This window comes from Pyrus communis, chromosome 13, assembly GCF_963583255.1.
Source record: "Pyrus communis chromosome 13, drPyrComm1.1, whole genome shotgun sequence".
Lineage (NCBI taxonomy): Eukaryota > Viridiplantae > Streptophyta > Magnoliopsida > Rosales > Rosaceae > Pyrus > Pyrus communis.
The window spans coordinates 23,542,162-23,562,380 of NC_084815.1; the positions used below are offsets into that span (position 1 = coordinate 23,542,162).

The following is a 20,219-nucleotide window of genomic DNA, read 5'->3' on the forward strand; positions in this document are numbered from 1 at the left end:
TTCCTATGTTTTCCGATGCTTTACTTTTCTCATTCATGTTAAGTAAACATGGTAGATTGTGTAAGTGAGGATAGTGCTATTTGACATAACAAGAAAAAACTGAACACAGAAGTATCCTTTATTGTTCAAACTGTCAATTCTGTATACATAGAGGCAAACAATTTAGTCTGCTTGGTGTTCTAAACATGTGTGTGTGATCTGTTGCCATTCAACAGTCTGATATGGCCAACAAAGATACAGGTTTTCGATAAGTTAAAAAGTTTCGCAACTTATTTCTTTCACTTAACTCGCTCAACACCAAAGAGTTTTTAACCCTTTGCCGGCAATGCCTAATATAAATCCCGTAGCCGTTTCAAAATTTCGGATTGAATGTTCCAACTCGAAAATGAAGCCAGAATGCCAAAGAAACAAAATTCAGTATGCACACACACATACACAAACTAAGATGTCATCTGTCGTAAGGATAACTCTTCGGTGCATGAGCTCATACCTCATCGATGTCAGGGGTCCCAGTGGAAAAGAAGTCTTCTGCTCTATCGATGAAGCTGATAGGAAATCTAGAGTGCAACATCACGGAGGAAGTGTCCGAAACTGGAAGATTATCCTTCTCAGCCGTCTCTCCGGGACTCTTTGTTGCTTTACTTTCCCTATGGCTTTTCATCTTGCCGCCAATTCTCAAGCTGTTTCCTGAAGCACCACCCTTCACTGAAGAAAGCCTAGTGCTAATAGTGCTCTTGGCATTGTTGCGCCCGGATCTTAGGGGAACACTATCTGCTTGGGAATTGTCCAAGTTTGAATTCGATTTAACTGACGGCAAGACATTTCTACAAGATCGTAACAATGAGAGTAACATATCCGTACTGATTTCCTGTTGAACAACACCCTTGTTCTGCTCACACCCATAACAGGCAGCAACCAGTGTACCAGCCAAGATTGGCATCAACTCAGGGTCACTGAAGAATACGAACGGTAAATCACATACCTGGCCACACACAGCTAAGTAATTAGATTTTACCAATAAAATTTGAAGATATAAGAAATTTGAAGGCAAAGACTTCACTGACCTTGTGAATGATGGTAGGACTCTTTCCCCAGCGAAGGACAGCCTGATTTCCGAGATGGAACAACGCAAAGTGGCCAAGGAGCAAAAGAGATTCCAGTAGAAGAAACCCCACCTGAGACACAAAACATCGTACAAAGGTGCATGGATTGTTTAGCTCAACTTTGAGCAAATACAAGTAAAACAAACAAATGTAAGAATTAAACCGAAAAGTGGCATGGATTTATAACCTGATCATTAGCTGCTTTCCACTTGCTGGTGCAATGCGAAAGAAGGAAACTCATCAAGTGGAAAAATTCCATTTTCAGGTCTGGCCTAGCCTGCAAGAAAAGTCACAAAGAGTATAAGAAGGGTAAGCTCACCGCACGATAGTTTCAGAATGAAAATTAAAAAATCAGCATACTATCTAAAAAATCACAATGAAAAAGTAAAATGGCCTTACTAGCATTCTCTGCATGAATTTAAGATCCAATAGAGCCAAATTATTCAACACCTTCAGTACTCCAGTTGCCACGTCTTCAAAATTAGAGGGAAGGGCATCTGAGGTCTGAAATAGAATAGAGATCATCTTAGGATTCAGCAGAATTATATGTCACGAGCAAGATACCATCAGTAAAAAGCACTGCAAACAGATAAGCATATAGCTCGTTTGGATGTGCTTTTAAAATGACTGAAAACACTTTTGGTGAACATGTTTTAGAATTAATTCTTAGTAAAAATGCAAGTAAATCTTGGAAAAGCCCTTAAAGTGCTTCCTGGAAGAAGCACATAATTGGTGCTTCTTGCAGAAAGCACTTTAAGTGCTTTTGGAATCCAAAAACATTTTCTCTAAAATCGCTTTTAGTCATTTTAAAAGCACATCCAAACGAGCTAATAGTCTTCCTTGATCTGTCAACCCACCACAACTCTTTTTTTCACAGACACCAAACCCAAACAGAACATTTGGCACTCAAACAAGATAAGAAAAGCACTAGCTATTAAAAGAGGCCAAAATGATAAGAGTGCCAATTTATTTATGTATTTTTTCTGAAAAATATGAAGAAATTGGTAGCACCAAGAAGTTACCTGTTCAGAAGCCAATCTATTGTTTGCCTGCAGTAGGACAGATGTCAACAGAGAAGGGAGGCTCACAAGCCCAGTCTCTGATACAGCAGAAAGAAGAAACGCTACCGGTTGCTCTGCACTCACAATGTTTTCATTCTTTTGTTCTGCACCATTAACTACCAAGGGTTTCTCATCCCTTTGTGATGCTAAAGGCTCCATAATATCCACTACTGGAATCTTCTGGGGTTCATCTGGAACATCTGTGCTGATTGTGTTAGCATTCCTGCCTGCTACCAAACTACTAGACTGCTCTTTCTCACCATCCTTAATGGAGGATACTGACTCAGCAGACTTATTTATCGGACATGATTCATTTAATGGACTTTCCTCGGGTACATCTAGTAGATGTACAGCTTTCCCACCATTGACGAAAGAGAATGGAGGTCTAGAATCTCCCAAGGACTGAGTGATAGGAAGAAATTCAACGCTGTCACCCTCCGCAAATTTAGCCTCTTCACATCCATTTCCTACCATTGTTTCAATAGGCACAGATTCCCAATTGATAGAGCCATTGATTTCAGATCTGGAAGTTAAAACGACCAACAAATTTATACTTAAGAGAATTGAAGATGGAAATGGAGACCCTTCCACCTGGGGCCGATCATAAAGTGCAAAGAGATCTCGCAGCCGTTGAATAACTTGGTAGGCAATCAACAGCTCAAGCAAGCCATCCCGCATTTGGAGCTGTCGTTCATCAGAACTTATATGACTGATGATTGTTGTCACAGTCCATAAATAACCATCCAGAACCTCAGACATCGATTCAAAATTTTCAGCTGAGGTTTTGCTTGATAGGGAATTAACATTAGCCGAAAGGTTCAAGGATACTGCCATCTTTATGTAGCTCTCGAGGGCTGCTGCCAGCATCGGGATGATAGGAGGTAAGAGATTCTGTATGAGAAAATAACTCCTGTTTGCAGGCACTGATAACACCACCCTCAAAAGCTTTAAAAGGTGTATTGTCACTTGGCAGGCTTCAGGTTTTGATGTATGAGAAGCAGGTAAAGTAGAAGCTATGAAATCAAGCAAACCAGCTTGGCGGGAAGCCTGCAGTTCAGGCTCCTTTCCCTCCAAATACTATTTCCAAAAAAAAGGAAATCAGGATCAGTGTAGAAGTCACCATAACCATTCCAAAGAGTAGAAACTTAAAAGCCAGTGTTCTGTCATATAACCATAAGGCATTTCCAAGCACACAGATTGATAAAATAGTACGACATAATAAGACTTTTTTGGCAAGAAAAAATACTCACTAATCCCATGTTAAATGCAAAGTACCAAATTCAGGACATTAGCGTTCCTTATCTGGCTACACAGTATAAAAAATTGTAATTCTTGAACTAAATTACCTTGATCATTTCAGCAATTATTAACCCAATACTTGCAGCCCCTTCTTTTCTTGCCTGCCGGAGTGTTTTAAGTTCTTGAAGCCATCTTCCAATCTTTGCCCTTGCAGTTCCCACTGCCGTTCTGTATCCAATGCCAGCATTTTCAGCACCAGCAGGAGGCTCGGGAAAATCATATTTTAGAGCCATTAGTCTTTGCCGAATTCTTTTGATTCTCCGCTTCATTGAATGTTGTGCTGTAACATTGCTTGCCACAAGAGTAGAACCTCCTAAGCCTGAGAAGTTGGCCCCTTGATACTCATCACCATTGTTGACCGATGAAGATCTTCCCTGACCCTCCTTGTTCAGGGTTCGGCGGAATAAAGGCGAAGATTGATCCCTGAAATCCATAGAAGCTCTCTCTCGTATCTGCTCCAGGTAAAACTTTCGGCGTTGCTCACTTTCACTAAGTCTCTCAGCCAATTTCTGGGCCAGAAGTTCAGCCTCTTCCTGCTGAGCTTTGGCTCTTTCCTCCTTCCTACGAAGTTGTTCCATGGCCCTTGCTTCACGGGCTGCACTAGATGCTTTGCGTTCCTCTTCTCTTCTAACTAGAGCCTCTTCCTTTCTTTTCTGTGTCTCAGCAAGACGCTGCAACTTTTCAGCTTCAATGAGTTTCCTCCGTTCTAAAACAGCTTCTTCTCTTGCCATATCCTCTTTCTGTTTAGTTCTTATCACTTGAAGTTTTTCAGCTCTCCTCAACTCTGAATCATGAAGCTTCTGGCGCAAACTAAGTTTTTTATTTTCTTCATTTAAGGAAGTTATGAAACGAACCTCATTAACTTTACTGCTTTCATCACCAGCTCTCTTTACAACTTGAGCCAGAAAAGCTTCGTGGCGAGACTCACTGCGTTGATGACGAGCATATATTCCCTCACGTAACTTCATGTTGCGAACAACGTGAAATGCACTAGCTCGATACACCTTTTCTGAATTGCGATGAAGTTTTTGAGCTCTCTCATTATCTAGCTCACTTTTAATTCTCAGAGCACGAGCATGCTTTTCTTCTGCTTCTCTCTTCAGATCAAGAGCAGTTTTCTTCTTCTTCTCAGGAGACATTAGTTTATAATGCAGCATACGTGCACGGTCAGCACTTTTCCTCCTCATTCCAGGTGAACGTGAAACACGAGAAGAGACACGGGAAGGAGAGGAAAGTACGTTCTCCCAGTTCCTCTTCTCTTTCCAAGCATCCATAGATTTCCATGGAGCTGAGTTCCTCTTTTCTTTATCTTTCTCAAATAGAGGAATTTCCTTTTTGGATTGATCCGTCAATCTGGGGAATTTTTCAACACCACCTTCTGTTGACAATTTATCTTTCTTAGGGAGCAGCCTCTCGGCTTCGGATCCAAACTGTTTACTCTTAGTCTTTCCAGCAGCAGAACTATCCCTAGGAGGCAGCCTAGATGCATTAACAACAGAGGAAGATGCATTATGAGGGGCACGTGCACTTTGTACCAAGTTTGTTTTGCTCGAACAGCTTGACTCAGTATTGCCTTTTCCTCCATTTATGTCAGCTTCAGCAAGATCCGAACCTCCATTCTGCTTTCCTGACTTCTTTATTGAATCTTTAGTATTAAATTTCCCATCATTTATGGCAGATAACTTATTCAGCTTATCAACACATCGGAGATTTAGGTACTGAGGCCCCAAAAGTTTATCATCGGTAGTTGCACACAAGCTAGCTCTTTCTTGTTGAATTTTCTTAAACGCTTCAAGAGATGACGATAGTATTTCTGCTTTGTGTGCTGAAGTTGTCATTCTTCTAACCTGCATGCAGCAATGACCAAACAGTTATATTAGAAGTTGTTTTGTCACAGTGTAAGAAGTATATGAGAGCTAGCTTACCTCCCATGAGAGAGCATGCGGCCTACGGTGGTCGCTCTTCAAGGTAATGGGCACACCATCAATTATCTGGGATGACGACCTTTTTATTTCCTCAAAGTCTTCCACTCTAGTGCTTAGATCTCGAAAATCAGAGGCAGCCTCTTCAAGAACAAGAATTGCCTCTTTCATCTGCTCTACATCGCATTCTAGTTCGCAAAGAAGATAAAGTTCATCCACAGCCCTGTTAAGATTCTCAAAAAGAAAGCACCAAAGCCGCTGCCTAAACCTTTCTTTGCTTTCATCTGTGTCACATTCTCCAAGGGCACTCATATTTTGTGAGTTTGACATATCATGTATCATACCACATTGTGTACCCTCATGGTCCTCATCGGAGGCTGTGTAAGTAGACACCTCAGAAATTCCATGATCCCTCTTTGGTGGAATTAACCCTTTATCTTCGGAAACATGAACTTCAATTGAATCCCCAGTTATCACTGATACTTCAGGAATTTCATGGTCACCTACCTCAGGTAGAACAACAGGTGTCTGACATTTCTCCACCGTCGCAGCCTCTTCACCAGCTAAAGGACTGGCACTTAAACTATCATCAGCTACTACTTCAACGTGTTCAGTATCTATATCCTTGCAATTCGAAGTACTGTTATCAAAATCAAGCTTTTTTTTGTTCAAAATTGGCTCTTCAGCCTTTTCAGAAGAGATTATATTCACCTCCTTACATTTATCTTCACATAATTGATCCTTCACATCCACAGATTCTGCAACCAATGTGTTTTTTTGTAAATTTGTAGAGGAAACAAACTTATGACCATTCCCATGCTCACTCGAGACCACCAGATTATCATCTCCGATAGCACCAAACTTGATTTTGGCACCGACAAGGTTAGCACAAGGGAGTGCCAAACCATCACCCTCGAGATCCCCCCACCTGATTTTAGCAACTACTTCGGAGTTATCGTTTGCAGGGATTTTCTCAGCATCTATAGTTCCATCATCAGAATTTGTAACGAAGGAAGGAGGTGGCTTAGGACATCCAGTATCTTGCTTAATAACACAGATATCATGATAGGGAGCACCCGGTTTCTTTTCATTTGGGACAGCAATAGAATTTGCATCACTTCCCCGGCTATATACACCATAGTTTACCGGTATCTTTGGAGGCTGGGATCTGCGCTTGTCCCGAGAATATCCACTGCTTTCACTTGTAGAGGTCCGACTACTCGAATGGTTAGAAGCATTTTTTCCAGAAAACCCCCCAACCCAACTCTGTAGAGAGAACTTTGAGCTACTTCTATTTTTCTACACAGGACACAAACAAGTTAAAAACCAAAATTTCAAAACACGTCAGTGACACCGGAATTGATCGATAACTATCCGGAAAAAACATATAAAATCTGCAACATTTCGGTTGATATCTATCTACCAGTAGAACGAAAATGTCACATCACATACGAACAACAACGCAATCGATTTCATCCTCCAATTTCCACTTACAGAGATAAAATCTGAGAAATACAATCTTGATATGCAAAGATAAACTTGGTAAATGGTAATTAGAGCAAACAGTTTCTGGGTTTCATGCATTTCAACGACTATAATCCAAAGATAATTTCTTTTAACCAATTAATTATCAGAAAAATAATCTCTACCCAATACAATAATCAAAATCCATCAAAATCTGCAACATTCCATTGATTGAAGAAAAATGAGCAAACAAATTGCACCTTTTTCACTTCGAACCATCCAGAGCCCTCATCATCTGCTGCTTCTCCACTGTTCTCCATTTCCCAATTGATCAAATCCCAATTAAATTCATCCCCAAATCAAAGAAAAGGATTTAATTCAAAGAAAAATTTGGGAAAGTTTGGAACTTTGATTGTTTTTGTTTGATGAGACAATTTGGGAAAGTGATTTTCGGTAGCATAAAGGGGGATGACAGCTCAGACGGAACAGAAACTCTGGGGAAATGGAATTTAGAAGGAAATTGGGAATGTGGAATTTTGACTTTTGTGTTGGAGAGATTGGCGAATTTGAATAAAAGATTTTTTTTTTTTTATATATAATTTTTTGGTTTGGGGAACGGAGGGAAGAAGAAGAAGAGTGAGATGAGAGTCGGTGAGAGAGTGAGGAGTTGTGCAAACAAGTTAATTTACTGGTTTGCCCATGGAGTTCAAATGTACAATTGTGTTTGTTCCAATTTTTTATGTTCGACTATCGCCAACGAAGTTGAATCACATTATTATAACAAATGTATTATAAAACTTAGCTTATTTTTTGGTGTATATATAACCGTTTGTTAAAAAACAGTAAACATAACCACTAGGATAATTAATTAATAATCTGAGTTTTATAATCAATTTGCTTAACAATTCAAATATGGATTTGAGGTAATTTAATCCAATAATGATTTGATTTGACATGGTATACCAAAATACACATAAGGAATCAGCAGAATTCTAAAACTACGAAACCAACTGGTTTCACACCGGGGAAACAACATCCGGTGCAACGACCCCAACAATTTGAAAGATATCTTGAGTACATATCGGTGTATCCTATATGTACTCTAGTTTATTCGAAGTATCCCAATGGTATAACACCGTTGACTTAGTGGGAAAAATGAGGAAAATCACTTTGATCTCTTGTTTCGGAGAAATAAGGAATTTGAACTTCTGACCATTAATAATTAGTAAAACTTTGAATTTGCCTACTAATAACTAGCTGAATTGAATTATCCGGTGTATATATGATAATACCTACTGAACTTTCTTTAATTAGTAACATAAAGTGGTGTCGTATTATTAGCATTTGGGGTGTCATATGTGTTCTACATTAGCACACTAACATAATCCTTGACAAAATTAGACAACGTGTATCACATTGACACGTAGTGCATCCAAATCGGTTTCCAATGTGAGCATAGGAACATTAGGGTTCTAAATCCAAACATAATCAACTTCAATCAGTTCCAGTTCAATATATAATTGATGACACAACTGAATCATGTTCAAGAAGTAGGACAAAAACATTCATAATTTACTCTCTGAATTCACTGAATTGTATAGTAATTAATGCATCCTCTCTCTAAATGAAACCCACAAAAGACATGTTAAAAGTACTGCATGCAATGTGTTTGATGTTATTCGGTTTCACCTCCACCGAACTACGCAAAATTTGCATTTACGAATGTATTACGTAGTTCAAAGGCAGCAAAGCCTCCATCTTCAGCCTCTCCCACCTTCTGATTGATCTGATTCCGGCGGAAGAAACCTCCTCGCAACGCTTTCGCTCAGAAAAATGGCGCGGACATGGTGGTCGTCCTCATAGTGTTTGGGAGAGAATGCAACACTCTCCAGCCTCAGTTACGAAATGCTCAACATCCTCGTCTTCATCATCGTCAACAGGCTCATCTGTGAAATCAGATGACTTCAAGTTGCAACTTGTTCTGCTACATTTTTTCGATTCCGGACTTCAACAGCTCCACAAAAACATCCATAACCTGGTCGTGTGACAGCCTATATCACCCTCGTACCTCTCAGGACGATCAGTATCACATGCATAAAAAAAAAACTTAAAAATCCAGTTGGGGTGTTCATCTCTTGGAGATTAACTTGAAAGTCATTTCATAGTATTCGTTACTGGTAGTGTTCATATTTCACCGGTATTATATGTGAGGCGTTTGAGTATTGCGAGGACCTTTCCCCCTAGAACGAGAGGATGGGAATGACGCACCTCTGGTGTACCAGTTATCGTAAAAAGTAAGTAATTTAAATTTCCATTAGCTACTTAATCATCCATACAATATACTTCAACCCAGTGTAATAGCCATCATTTTATTTTATATTATTTTTCAAATGGAAAACATATTTCACAACTCACAAGCTTATACGTAGTGAAGATACAACACAGAATCTGAGTGCATTAACTTTAGCTTATAAAGGATATGTTTTAGTTAATGGAAGAACTACAAAAAGGGGTGTGTGGAGAGCACACACATCCTTTGTTAAATTCTGTCATTAGATATTCTTCTATTCATCAAGTTCAAATGCCGAAAATTAGAAAAGCATATAAGAAGTAAAAATATGTGTGTAAATATCACACCCCTCACAAAATTAATAGATTTTGAGCATTAAATAGTTAATCTAAAAATACTCAAGAGTCGTGTTAATCTACCAACTCTTTAGCTACAAATATATTCTCGAAATGATGGCGGTGGGAACCAACCCCATGAATTAATGAAATGTCCTACCCCTAAGAGAGAGTTCGGTTAAGTTACACAATTGACAACCTAATTTGGTATCTTATTCGCCATCTACGAAATTTAAACCTAAAACCTCTTTACTTTCAAGTAAAGAGAAATATCACCAGACCGTAGTACCAAATGACAATTTTCTTGGACTTATTATATTAAAATGTGCATTTTAATCAATTCAACTGACTAGTACTTACAAATTTAGCATGAACTTAAACGAACTTAGAAATATAGTTAGGGGATTACACTTGAAATTTAATATTTAATGAACATAAAATGATGAATATTACCACCATTTAAGAGAAAAATCTTTGCAGTGGATTACACGATGACCATTAATCCAATTTGGCCTATTTGTACGGGTTTTCTAACAATAATTAATAGCAGTAATATTCCGCCTAGTTTTGCACCTAATAATATCCACAGTAAAGACCATGGCTGCTTTCCAAAATGTCAAACCAAAAACCAAACTAAAGTTTCGGTTATTTAAAAAATGGAACCGAAATTTTTGGTATATCGAAAAATTGGATTGAACTTTGTTTGTTGGGCCAATTTTTTTGGACTCTCTCAATTTAAGTGGCTTTGACTGCCAAAATTTAGTGTAATTTTTAAGTTAGTTGAGGGTGTTAATTGAGTGCAAAATTTTTATGGAACTTCAAAATTTAAATGGCATAATAAATAATATAAGTTCGAGTTGAAACTTGAAATAGAAAGTAGCTTGGAATTACAGAGAGATTACACAAGTTGCACGTAATCTTAACTTTTCACAGTCACGTATATGAACAAGAAGCGCGAAAAAAGTAACGTACGTTTGAGATTCATTTTAGAACAAACAAACGTATTTTCTGATAATTAAAAACGTTTTTGACTATTTTGCCATGTATAAGCTTTTTTTAAAAAAAAGTAGCACATGCCAAATACTTCATTAGGAAGCACTTGTGAATTTTTAATTAAAAAACAGTTTAATTACAAGCACTTACGAACAAAAATGCTTTTTAAGGGAATCAACCCCAAACAAACTCCCCAACTTTGGTCAAACCACGGTCAAAATCATAAAATACTAAAAACTTAAAAACAGTCTCTAAAACAAAAGCAAAAACTTTTAGGAAATGTATCATCTTCAGATCTCTTTCTCCTAATTCATCAAATTTGGAGATTTGAACTGTTGAAATTTGATCCAATGACTACAAACAAACAGAAGCTCACTTTAAAAGTTATAATAACTTTAACTGTTGGATCAAATTTCAACAGTCTGGATTTCCGAACTTAGTGAATTAGGAGGAAGGGATCCGGAACCCTACACAAACCTTTATTGTAAGAGAACATTTGGTGTTGGCATCATTTTACATATGAGTAAAGATAAAGCCTCTGGAAGATAAGAAATCAACGATCAAGGTTTATTATATTAAGTGGAGTCCATTTTATGAATTCTAAATCAATGTTGCGGTCAGTTATGTATCAAATCTTTCGTTAATTCCAAATATTAAATATCTTTGTTTATAACCTTTTTCAAAACCTTCAAAGATCTCGTTTTACCGCTTTTAACTTGAGCCTCTATCTCTCAAAAGATAAAAGTAAAATAAGAACTCACCTTCAACTTAAAAAACCTACCCTCCAGAATCCAGCTAATAAACAAAGATAAGCTCAACAGCCCCAACAGAGTGGGAGGAATATCTGCTAATAAAATTTGCACGCAAATCCAACCAAAAGTTCTCGCTTTCATCTCTAATTAATAATTAATAAATATGATTATACTCTGTAAGATCTTAACCTTTCCTCTAATTATTGTACTTAACTCTTTAATCTACTCCCATCAAATCATCTGTCTTTTCTTTGTCTTTTTGTCGACAGTACACCGCATCAGTGTGCCATAGCCTCACATGATGTGAACAGTTCATATGCGGCTCAATCTAAAACTTTGGTAGACCCATCTCACCCAACGCGGTTTCCAGTTCTTTGAATCGCCTGGCAATGCCAACATCTCCGATTGGGGACTGAGAAAGCTGGTTTGATTAGCTGAAAAGCATTAAAGAATTGATGTCCATTTGCTTTGAGCTCGAGCTTCATCAATGGCGTTGTCGATGGTAAATTTTCAATCTTTGAGCTTGGTTTTGAGATGGGTTTGATTTGTTTTGATCAAATATTATCTGGGTTGGTTCGTTTTAGTTCTTCACATACTGATTTATCCTTGAAATCTGAAGTCTCCAAGGAAAATCTGCTTTTGTTTGTGATAATTCTCAATTGGATTGCGTATATTTCTCTTGAATTTTGTTGGTGAAATGCCCTTCTTCTTCATATATGTGTGTGTGCGCGCGCGCGCGCGTTATCCATTCGTTTCTCTTCACCTAATGCAACTTCAAATGTTTGTGCCTTGCTTTTACAGCAGGCAACAACATTAATCCGAATAAAAGTTCATTTATGGCAATGCCACCATTGTAAAGCATATATATATATATATATATGTATATGTATGTATATGTATATGTATATGTATGTATATATGCTATCCGGCATCCCCCAGTTTGGATTGGCTTAGTTCTTTGGTAGTGTTCTGATTCTCAAATATATGTATATACTCAAGAAATTGAAATTTCCAGTGATCTAATTATCACTGGATCTTCCTCGGAATCCGAAATCTTTACTCAAGAAATTACTTTCGTGTCCGAAAGATGATGCCTTTCTTTCTCTATTTGCAGTTTTTCAATGATACTTTTTTGCGCTGATATTTTTATATGCTCTATAGAAGCTGAGAATCATGTTCCTTAGGTACCGTTTGGTACGTGACGGAACAGAGTGGGACAAGACGTTCCGTCCCACGTTTGGTGCGCTTAAAACGGGTGGAACGAGCTGTTCCATGGGACGAGTTTTGGGTGAATTTTCGTTCCACCTCACCCCCTGGAACGACTCGTTCCACATCTGTGGAACACAAAATTATAACCTCTCCGTCTCTTTCTTCTTCCTCCTTGTTTCCATCCGAGGGCATCTTTGCTCCCGCTCCATTCCGTTCCGTTCCGTCCCGTCCCGTCTACATACCAAACGATACCTTAGAAATATGTCAAGTGGCACGACACACTATCTGCTATGCTTCTCATTCAAAGGTTTATCTTTCTCCTGTTGCAGTTAATTTGAATTGACTGAGTTGGTGGCGGAACTACTGCAACTGAAATTCCAATGGAATTCCGTCTCTCCTTGGTCCTCTTTCTGGTTTCTCTCCCTGCAATTTTAGCTCAAGAATTTGGAAAAGCTAATAATGTTGAAAATGTTAAGGTTGTGGTTAACGGCATTTTATCTGTTGCACGAGTTGACAATAACTTTGTCTGTGCCACTATTGATTGGTGGAATAATGAAAAGTGCAACTACGGCCACTGTCCATGGGGACATTCATCCGCGTTAAATTTGGTAAGGACTTAGATATTATCTCTGTATGCGTTTGATTTTTTTTCTCTATATGTAAAATAGTAAGAAAAGAACTTAATGTGGTTTCCTTTTGTCCAGAACTTGTCTCATCCTTTGCTAGCCAAGTCAATCCAAGGTTTGTCTGTTCGTGTTAATTAGTTCGCATCCTTTACAGAATATTAGTTCTGAATCAGACTTTCATGTCATTTAGAACAGATGAATTAGAGTCTTCTAGTTTTATTTGTTAGAATAACATTTTATTAAATTACTCTTTTATACTGGTGGTTTGATAGCTTTCGATCAGTTGAGAATCAGAATTGGAGGTTCCTTGGAAGACCAACTATTGTACGACATTGGAAATTTGAAATATCCTTGCCATCCTTTCAGAAAGCTGGAGAATGGCTTGTTTGGATTCTCTAGAGGATGTTTAAATATGAGTAGATGGGATGAGTTGAACCAGTTTTTCAGCAAAACAAGGTAAGATTTTAGACTTCTAGTTATCAACTTTCCACCCCGACCAACCAAATATTTGAAGACGAGTAAGAAAAGCCGCGTCTTCTTCCGTGCTTATTTGTGGTTTGACCTATGATTTTTGTCTTGCATTTTTAGGTCCATCGTCACGTTTAGCTTGAATGCACTGTTGGGGAGGCACCACAAAGGTGGGGGAGTTTGGGTAGGAGAATGGGACTCTAGCAACGCTTATGATTTTATTAATTATACCGTCTCAAAGAGATACGAGATAGATTCATGGGAATTTGGTATGAACTATAGAAAAACCTCGTTTTCTTCCCTCTCATTTCGTTTTGCTTCACTGAGTTTTTGTTTATGTTGCTGTAGGAAATGAGCTCAGTGGAAGTGGTATTGGAGCTAGTGTTGGAGCTGGACAATATGGAAGAGATTTGATCAAGCTTAAACACATCATCAACCATTTGTACAATGAGTCCGTTGCTAAACCTGCACTTATGGCACCTGGAGGATTCTTTGACCAATCATGGTTTGCCAGGCTTCTTCAGGTTACTGGTTCTGGCACAGTCGATATCATCTCTCAGCATATCTACAATCTGGGTGCAGGTAACTTAGCATGTTAAACATTTAATAAATGTGCAGTTTATAATTACATAATACGTGCTTAGATTGTATTTTATTCGATTGTCAGGTGTTGATCCCAAGTTGGTGAAAAAAATATTGAATCCCCATTACTTGAATCGTGCATACGGGCTGTTCCATGATCTTGAACTAACTGTGAAAAAGAACGGTCCTTGGGCTTCTATATGGGTTGGAGAAGCTGGAGGGGCCTACAACAGCGGTGGTCGTAATGTGTCTGACACATTTGTGAACAGCTTTTGGTAATAATCTTGATTGCCACATTACTTGCAACATTGTCTTTTCCATCGCGAGCTTTTGGTCGCAGAAGAGGAGCTATTCACCTTTGGTGTCTGTAATTTTGTTTAATCAACTAACTACAATTACTATTTACATATGAACTTTAGGTACTTGGATCAGCTCGGAATGTCAGCAAAGCACAATACCAGAGTATATTGCAGGCAGTCTCTAGTTGGTGGGAACTACGGTCTTCTCAACAAAACATCTTTTGTTCCTAACCCTGATTACTACAGGTAAAGCATAGGCACGGGCGTATTTAAGAAGGATTTTCTTTTACTTGATATAAAAGGGTCCTGAATTTTGTTTTCTCCGATTTGTTATTCTGAATAGTGCACTTCTCTGGCATCGTCTTATGGGACAAGGAGTTCTTAGTGCTCACAACAACGGTTCAGCAGATTTACGCACTTATGCCCATTGTACAAGAGGAAGAGTAAGTCCAAGAAGCATTTCAACCTTTACGTAACAAGTGAATACATTGTTCTTTCTCTTAGTAGTTCATGATTATTTTTCGGTATTGTTGCAGGCCGGTATAACTCTACTCCTCATCAACTTGAGCAATGAGACTAATTTCATTACCAATGTTGAAAATATTTTGGACACCGATTTGGGTGCTCACGCAAGAAACATTAGCAAAGAAAGTTATTTCAAGCGCGGCCTGAAGAGAACGGTGTCATGGGTAGGACGCAAAGCATTAGATGAAGCAATTTGCAGAGAAGAGTACCATTTGACACCGAAAGATGGGGACCTCAGAAGCAAAACCATGATTCTCAACGGAGCGCCATTGGAGATCACCAAGGACGGAAACATCCCAGAATTGGAACCCGCTCGTGTTGACATGAAAGCTCCGTTAACAATCGCCCCGTTGTCCATCAAGTTTGTGGTGTTACCTTACGTCGATGCGCAAGCTTGTCTATGATTTTTGTGTGCTCAACCCAACCATGACTTACGTTTAATTGTTAGGTAGCAGACACCTAAAAGTTGCAGGAATTTTCTAGGCAAATGGAAATTGTAATTTCTGTGCAATAAAACAAGGCAAATAAGTACTTTCGTAGTGATATTTTGTATTCTTTTTATGTTGTAATCTTTTCTGTTAAATTGAAAGAGTTTATAATAAGTTACTTGCGTTTATAATGTTTTTTTTTAATGTTGCGGTATCATAATGCTCTAAGAATTTGGACATAGGTGCAAAAGGCCTGTGCATTGTTTTAGCCAACTAACTTAATTGACCGAAACTACTATAATCGATTGAAAAGAGAATTCGAACTTGAATGCAAATGAGACGTACTGACATGACCAACTACCCGCTAACCCACAATTGGACAAAGAAATATTTTCCAATTATTTTTAAAATAAGCGAAGGGCTTTTAAGGCTAGAATTTATTCATGAAAAATAGATTAGAAACAACAAAAGAAATTGTTTTTATCACAAATCGTTCATGAAATTGAGTCATCCCATCAAGATGATCTTGAAATTAAAAATCGATCAATGCAGTCTTTGAAAATGGATGTCGCGAATCAGCATGATCTTTCTATTACTTCTGTCAAAAATTCTATTTTATAATAAAACGACATGTTCATTTTAGAATAGATCTCCCTCTCTCTCTCTCTCTCCAATGGCGTCGCCTCCAACAAAAGCGGAGGTGCTGCGGCTGTTCCGGTCGCCACTCCGTACGGCAAGGCAGTTCTCCGACTACGTCAGAGAGTACACCAGCACCGCACCGCCGACGCCTCAAGTCCCTTTCCGAGCCGTCTCACCTCTCTTCAGCCTTTTGCGACGGCCAGGGCCAGCTGGACGTCGCTAAAAGGCAAGAACTCGTGTCCAAGCTCTACCACCACCACCACCCCCCCCCCCCCCCCACCCCCCCATAAACCCATCATTTGAAAACTATTCATATCAATCCCGCACTGTCACGTGTCTTTCATTTATAATTAGCTTGAGATGCGGTTACGGTTTTCCTTCAGAAATTATTTTCTTCCATTGCTAGTTTGCAAAGCTCATTACTTTGTGTAGCTCTGGAATCATATGCAGAAAACAACTTACAAGGAAAAGGCATCGTTTTATCAATTTATCCTTCAAATTCGTGATCGACGAACAAAGTTTTATGCAAAATCCAGATCAATAAATGGGGAAAAATAACGAGGGCTACGGGAGGGAGACGCAAATACAAGCCGGTCCGTCCAGGCAACCATCTACAACCCTGCATTCTACTTTCCGAGCAAGCGACGACCACGTTGAGTTGCATCTCTAACACGGCCATTTATCACATCAACATCATCGTAGACACCGTCTATAGCTTTGTTATGCCTGCAATTATCATTAGAGTAACTAGTTACATATGGTTCTACGTTGCCTTAAAAAAGACCCGGGCTGGATGAGCAAATAAAGGTATAGAAAAAATATAAATATCGAGGCAACCCTGCATATCGGAAACATCATAACTTACCTCTCAATTTCAGACCCCATATCGACAGCCATATCCTTCAGCTCTCCCAACAGATCACTTAAATCGGACAATCCATCATCTTGCTTCGCCTTCTCAACCTGTTTAAGCCAAAAAAGTTAGACATCCAGAAGATTTGAGCAAGAACAAAGCATTTCATATGCCAAGCAGACAAAACCAGTTAATATCCTTTCTTGTTCTCTACAGTTACAATTATTAGTAACAAGTTAAAACAAATACAAACCTCAACTTTCTGAAGGGCGCTGGTTGGTCCATCAGGTAGTGTTCGGGGATTAGATCTTCCCTTGGGTGCTGGAGTCAGTCCCAACTTCTCCCTCTCCTCCTGGCTACCCCTTCTGACTGCGTGATCTGCATTTAACAATTTTGGAATGAAATTTTACTATTTTCCAATGCAAACTGACGACATTATTACATTTTCCGGGGAAAACAAAGATGGAGCATGTAAGTCATGGACATAGAAAAAAAAAAAAAGAAAATTAACCTCCTGTGATGACAGGGCCACTAATTGGGCGAGTCCTCTTTGGCTTCCACGTCTTAGAGAACATGCCCCCAAGACTTCCCAGAAGCTTTTCACCCTGAAATAAGCAAGTTAAATTGTTCAGTTTGCTGAACAAGATCTTCGTATATACCAAAAGAAACAGTAACAGAATGATAGGAGTTGTTGAAAGCCGACTGCAAATCTAAAAGAAGCATAATTCTTAGTAAGAGAAGAGAATAGTGTAGGAAGCTATTGTACAAAGCAGTTATCATCATCAGTAGTCAGATCCATTATAAGCCAATGTATGTCAAGCAGCAACTCTGCGTCAATATTACACAAAAAGGAAAAACGTCTACACAAGATAAAATCAAACTCTATCCAGGAGGAGACCGGGGTTTGGAATGGGGAGTTTCTGACAGAAATCAAGACCAAAAAACAAACAGAGATATTATAAATACAGACGGACAATACATGCATGAACAAGGTCACTTGCAATAACAAGAATTTCATAGACAAAAACCATGAACTCCAACGGTACACTCTACGTCAAATAAGTAATTAACTATGCTAACTGCAAGTAGAAAGAATAAAACTATAAAGACATTATACTTTCAAGTCCTAACTTTCTATATGCACTTAGATTCTTGATGTATCAGGTATATATTTTTAACTGGATCAGATAAACCGTACCCGACTGAGATCCTGATCTATGTCTGCAGCAACCATGTGGGTCCTAGTGATTTGTTCGCCTTGCTGATGCAACGTGACCAAAGTCTTGGTAGCATCATCTCTTATTTCTTCAGCAATCTTCAAGCAGCCGTTGACTGCTTTTGTAGTCTCCTCAGCCTTGTACACTGCATAATTCTCCAACTCTTCCACTGATTGATTCTGTACTCCTCCGGTGTCACGGAAATCATTCTTGTATTTGTTCCTCTCTGTCAAAGCAGTCTTGTGTGCATAGGAAGCAGAATTACCTTGTCCTCGCTCATCATCAAATGGATTGGTGCTTGCATTCTGTCCAACTGGTGCATCCTCAAAAGGATTTGAGCCAGAGGAAGCAGGATGTACAGGATCGAGTGTGATATGTTTGGCAGTCTTCAAAGGAGACTTCTTTAAACCGAACATTTTCGATGGAAAAATGTCAACACTTTACTTGGGCCGCGTAGAAGATCGTAAACTAAATTGAAACAATGGTAATTCAGAATCTTTTCAGAGACCAACAGCAATCCTGGAAAAGCAAACAAGAACAATACGTGAGATGTTCGACATAAGCATCGGTGCTCAAACACAGAAGGATCAATTTTGAAGAAATACACTAGAACACCATCATTGAAAAAATTCACAGAGAAGAAAACACAAGTGAATAATTTGGACCAAATCAAGCCACACAAACTTCTCAGAAAACAAACAGAAATTGAAAAGTCGAAAATTTAAAACGAGATCAAAGGACGAAATCAAACCTAAAACAATAGCATCTACAATATTTTATCACAAACCCAACAAACCCATTTGCTTAATTTGGTTGTTAAGACCAAACAAAGAAAAGAATCAAATTCCAGAACTTCTGGTATCACAGAAAACTAAACAATTTGACTTGGTTAACTTGACCTTGTTCATTACTCAACAACCCCAACTACACAAGCAAAATAACCCAAAATTCCATTTTCCTTGAGTTTTCCTCCATTTTCTCAGCAACCAAACAAGAAAGTCACAAAACGCATGTAGATAATTTCAGAACTGGGGAATTTGAAATTAAAAATTGAGAAGTTGACCGTTAAATAACAACAGCAAACCCCTTGTGGAAAAAAGCAGAAGCAGAATCCAAGAAATCGATTCAAAGAGAAGGATTTGGGTACCTGAGAAATCGTAAACTGTCTCGCAGGAAAGACCAGATCTTTTTAGAGAGAGAGAGAGATTTAAAGAGTGGGAAAGAGGGAAGTTTCAAAGGTCAAGACTCGGCAAGACACGGAGTCGCAAGGAGGCAGAACGCCTCGGGTGCCCTTTTCATCCTTTTTTTTGTTTTTTTTTTTTTTTTCGGTCACAATTAAATCATGTCAACATTTTATGACGTGATTTAACCATTATCGTATAAATAGGAAGCGATGAGAAGAGCACCTAAATAGGAGGGCAGACAATCTGCCTCCGAGGCGCAAAGCATAGTCTTTGAAGATGGAAACTGCAACGTTCTGTTTGTTTTCTGCAATTTAGTATTACGGTTTAATTTTTAAGTTTTATTATTAACAAATTAAAGTTAATTTATTTCTCAATTTTTATTGTAAAATATATAAACAAATTTCTTTAAACTTATGAATCAATTTGGACTTTTTCTTTTGAGTATTTGTAATTAAATCTCCTTTGGCAAGTTGGTGTTCAATTATTTTGAATTAAATCCCCTTTGGCAAGTTGGTACTATCCTTTGCAATTATTACCAAAGTACCAAGTCAAAGTCTTTTAAGTCATGTCCCCGTGTGTGTTATTTCGTCCATTCCTTTGTATTCAAGCTGAATTGTTTTCTCTGTAATTTAGAATGATTTAGAATAAGATGGTGTTATCTACTCGCCTCGTTTTAGATTCTAAACTCTTTTAATTTTTAATTGTCTAATTAAATGAATTGAAGATCAATAGACAAAAATTAACATAAAAAAGTAAAAAAAAAAGTGTAGATAGCACCACCCTTTATAATATTGCTTTAATATTAATGTAATTTTCATAACATGAGTCCATCCTTTTTAAGAAGTAACAACTAGTACCGCTAACGCGTACTCTGTAAGTTTTTCGACTATAACAAAATAACAAACAAAAAGATTACGCTTAATGTTATTAGTCCTCTAATTTAGTAGTATTTATGTCCATATATAAATGG

At 38.3% G+C, this 20,219-nt stretch overlaps 3 protein-coding genes across 5 annotated transcripts; 1 reads left to right on the plus strand and 2 right to left on the minus strand.

Annotated features, from left to right (window-relative positions):
- Positions 1-96: 96 nt before the first annotated feature.
- LOC137712452 (uncharacterized) lies at positions 97-7,433 on the minus strand. The gene is made up of 8 exons (XM_068451522.1): positions 7,110-7,433; positions 5,389-6,684; positions 3,511-5,310; positions 2,126-3,241; positions 1,503-1,607; positions 1,291-1,380; positions 1,065-1,175; positions 97-982 (listed from the first exon to the last, which is right to left on the minus strand). Exons 1-8 carry the CDS (start codon positions 7,167-7,169, stop codon positions 485-487), a joined length of 5,076 nt encoding a protein of 1,691 aa, XP_068307623.1. The 5' UTR covers positions 7,170-7,433; the 3' UTR covers positions 97-484.
- A 4,092-nt stretch (positions 7,434-11,525) lies between these two features.
- On the plus strand, positions 11,526-15,537 carry LOC137712853 (heparanase-like protein 1). 2 transcript variants are annotated; one of them, XM_068452026.1, is made up of 10 exons: positions 11,526-11,721; positions 12,758-13,036; positions 13,133-13,169; positions 13,327-13,510; positions 13,643-13,692; positions 13,871-14,104; positions 14,190-14,379; positions 14,524-14,649; positions 14,747-14,846; positions 14,940-15,537. In XM_068452026.1, the coding sequence occupies exons 2-10, from the start codon at positions 12,809-12,811 to the stop codon at positions 15,330-15,332; spliced, it is 1,542 nt and encodes a 513-aa protein (XP_068308127.1). In that variant the 5' UTR covers positions 11,526-11,721; positions 12,758-12,808; the 3' UTR covers positions 15,333-15,537. The 2 variants fall into 2 exon arrangements, with proteins under 2 accessions (XP_068308127.1, XP_068308126.1); XM_068452025.1 differs by having other exon boundaries at positions 11,527-11,721; positions 13,643-13,791.
- Positions 15,538-16,453: 916 nt separating this feature from the next.
- LOC137713165 (SNAP25 homologous protein SNAP33-like) lies at positions 16,454-19,354 on the minus strand. Of its 2 annotated transcripts, none has more exons than XM_068452430.1 (6): positions 19,213-19,354; positions 18,047-18,584; positions 17,360-17,453; positions 17,102-17,226; positions 16,861-16,958; positions 16,454-16,721 (listed from the first exon to the last, which is right to left on the minus strand). In XM_068452430.1, the coding sequence occupies exons 2-6, from the start codon at positions 18,479-18,481 to the stop codon at positions 16,622-16,624; spliced, it is 852 nt and encodes a 283-aa protein (XP_068308531.1). In that variant the 5' UTR covers positions 18,482-18,584; positions 19,213-19,354; the 3' UTR covers positions 16,454-16,621. The 2 variants fall into 2 exon arrangements, with proteins under 2 accessions (XP_068308531.1, XP_068308532.1); XM_068452431.1 differs by having other exon boundaries at positions 19,129-19,249.
- Positions 19,355-20,219: the final 865 nt, after the last annotated feature.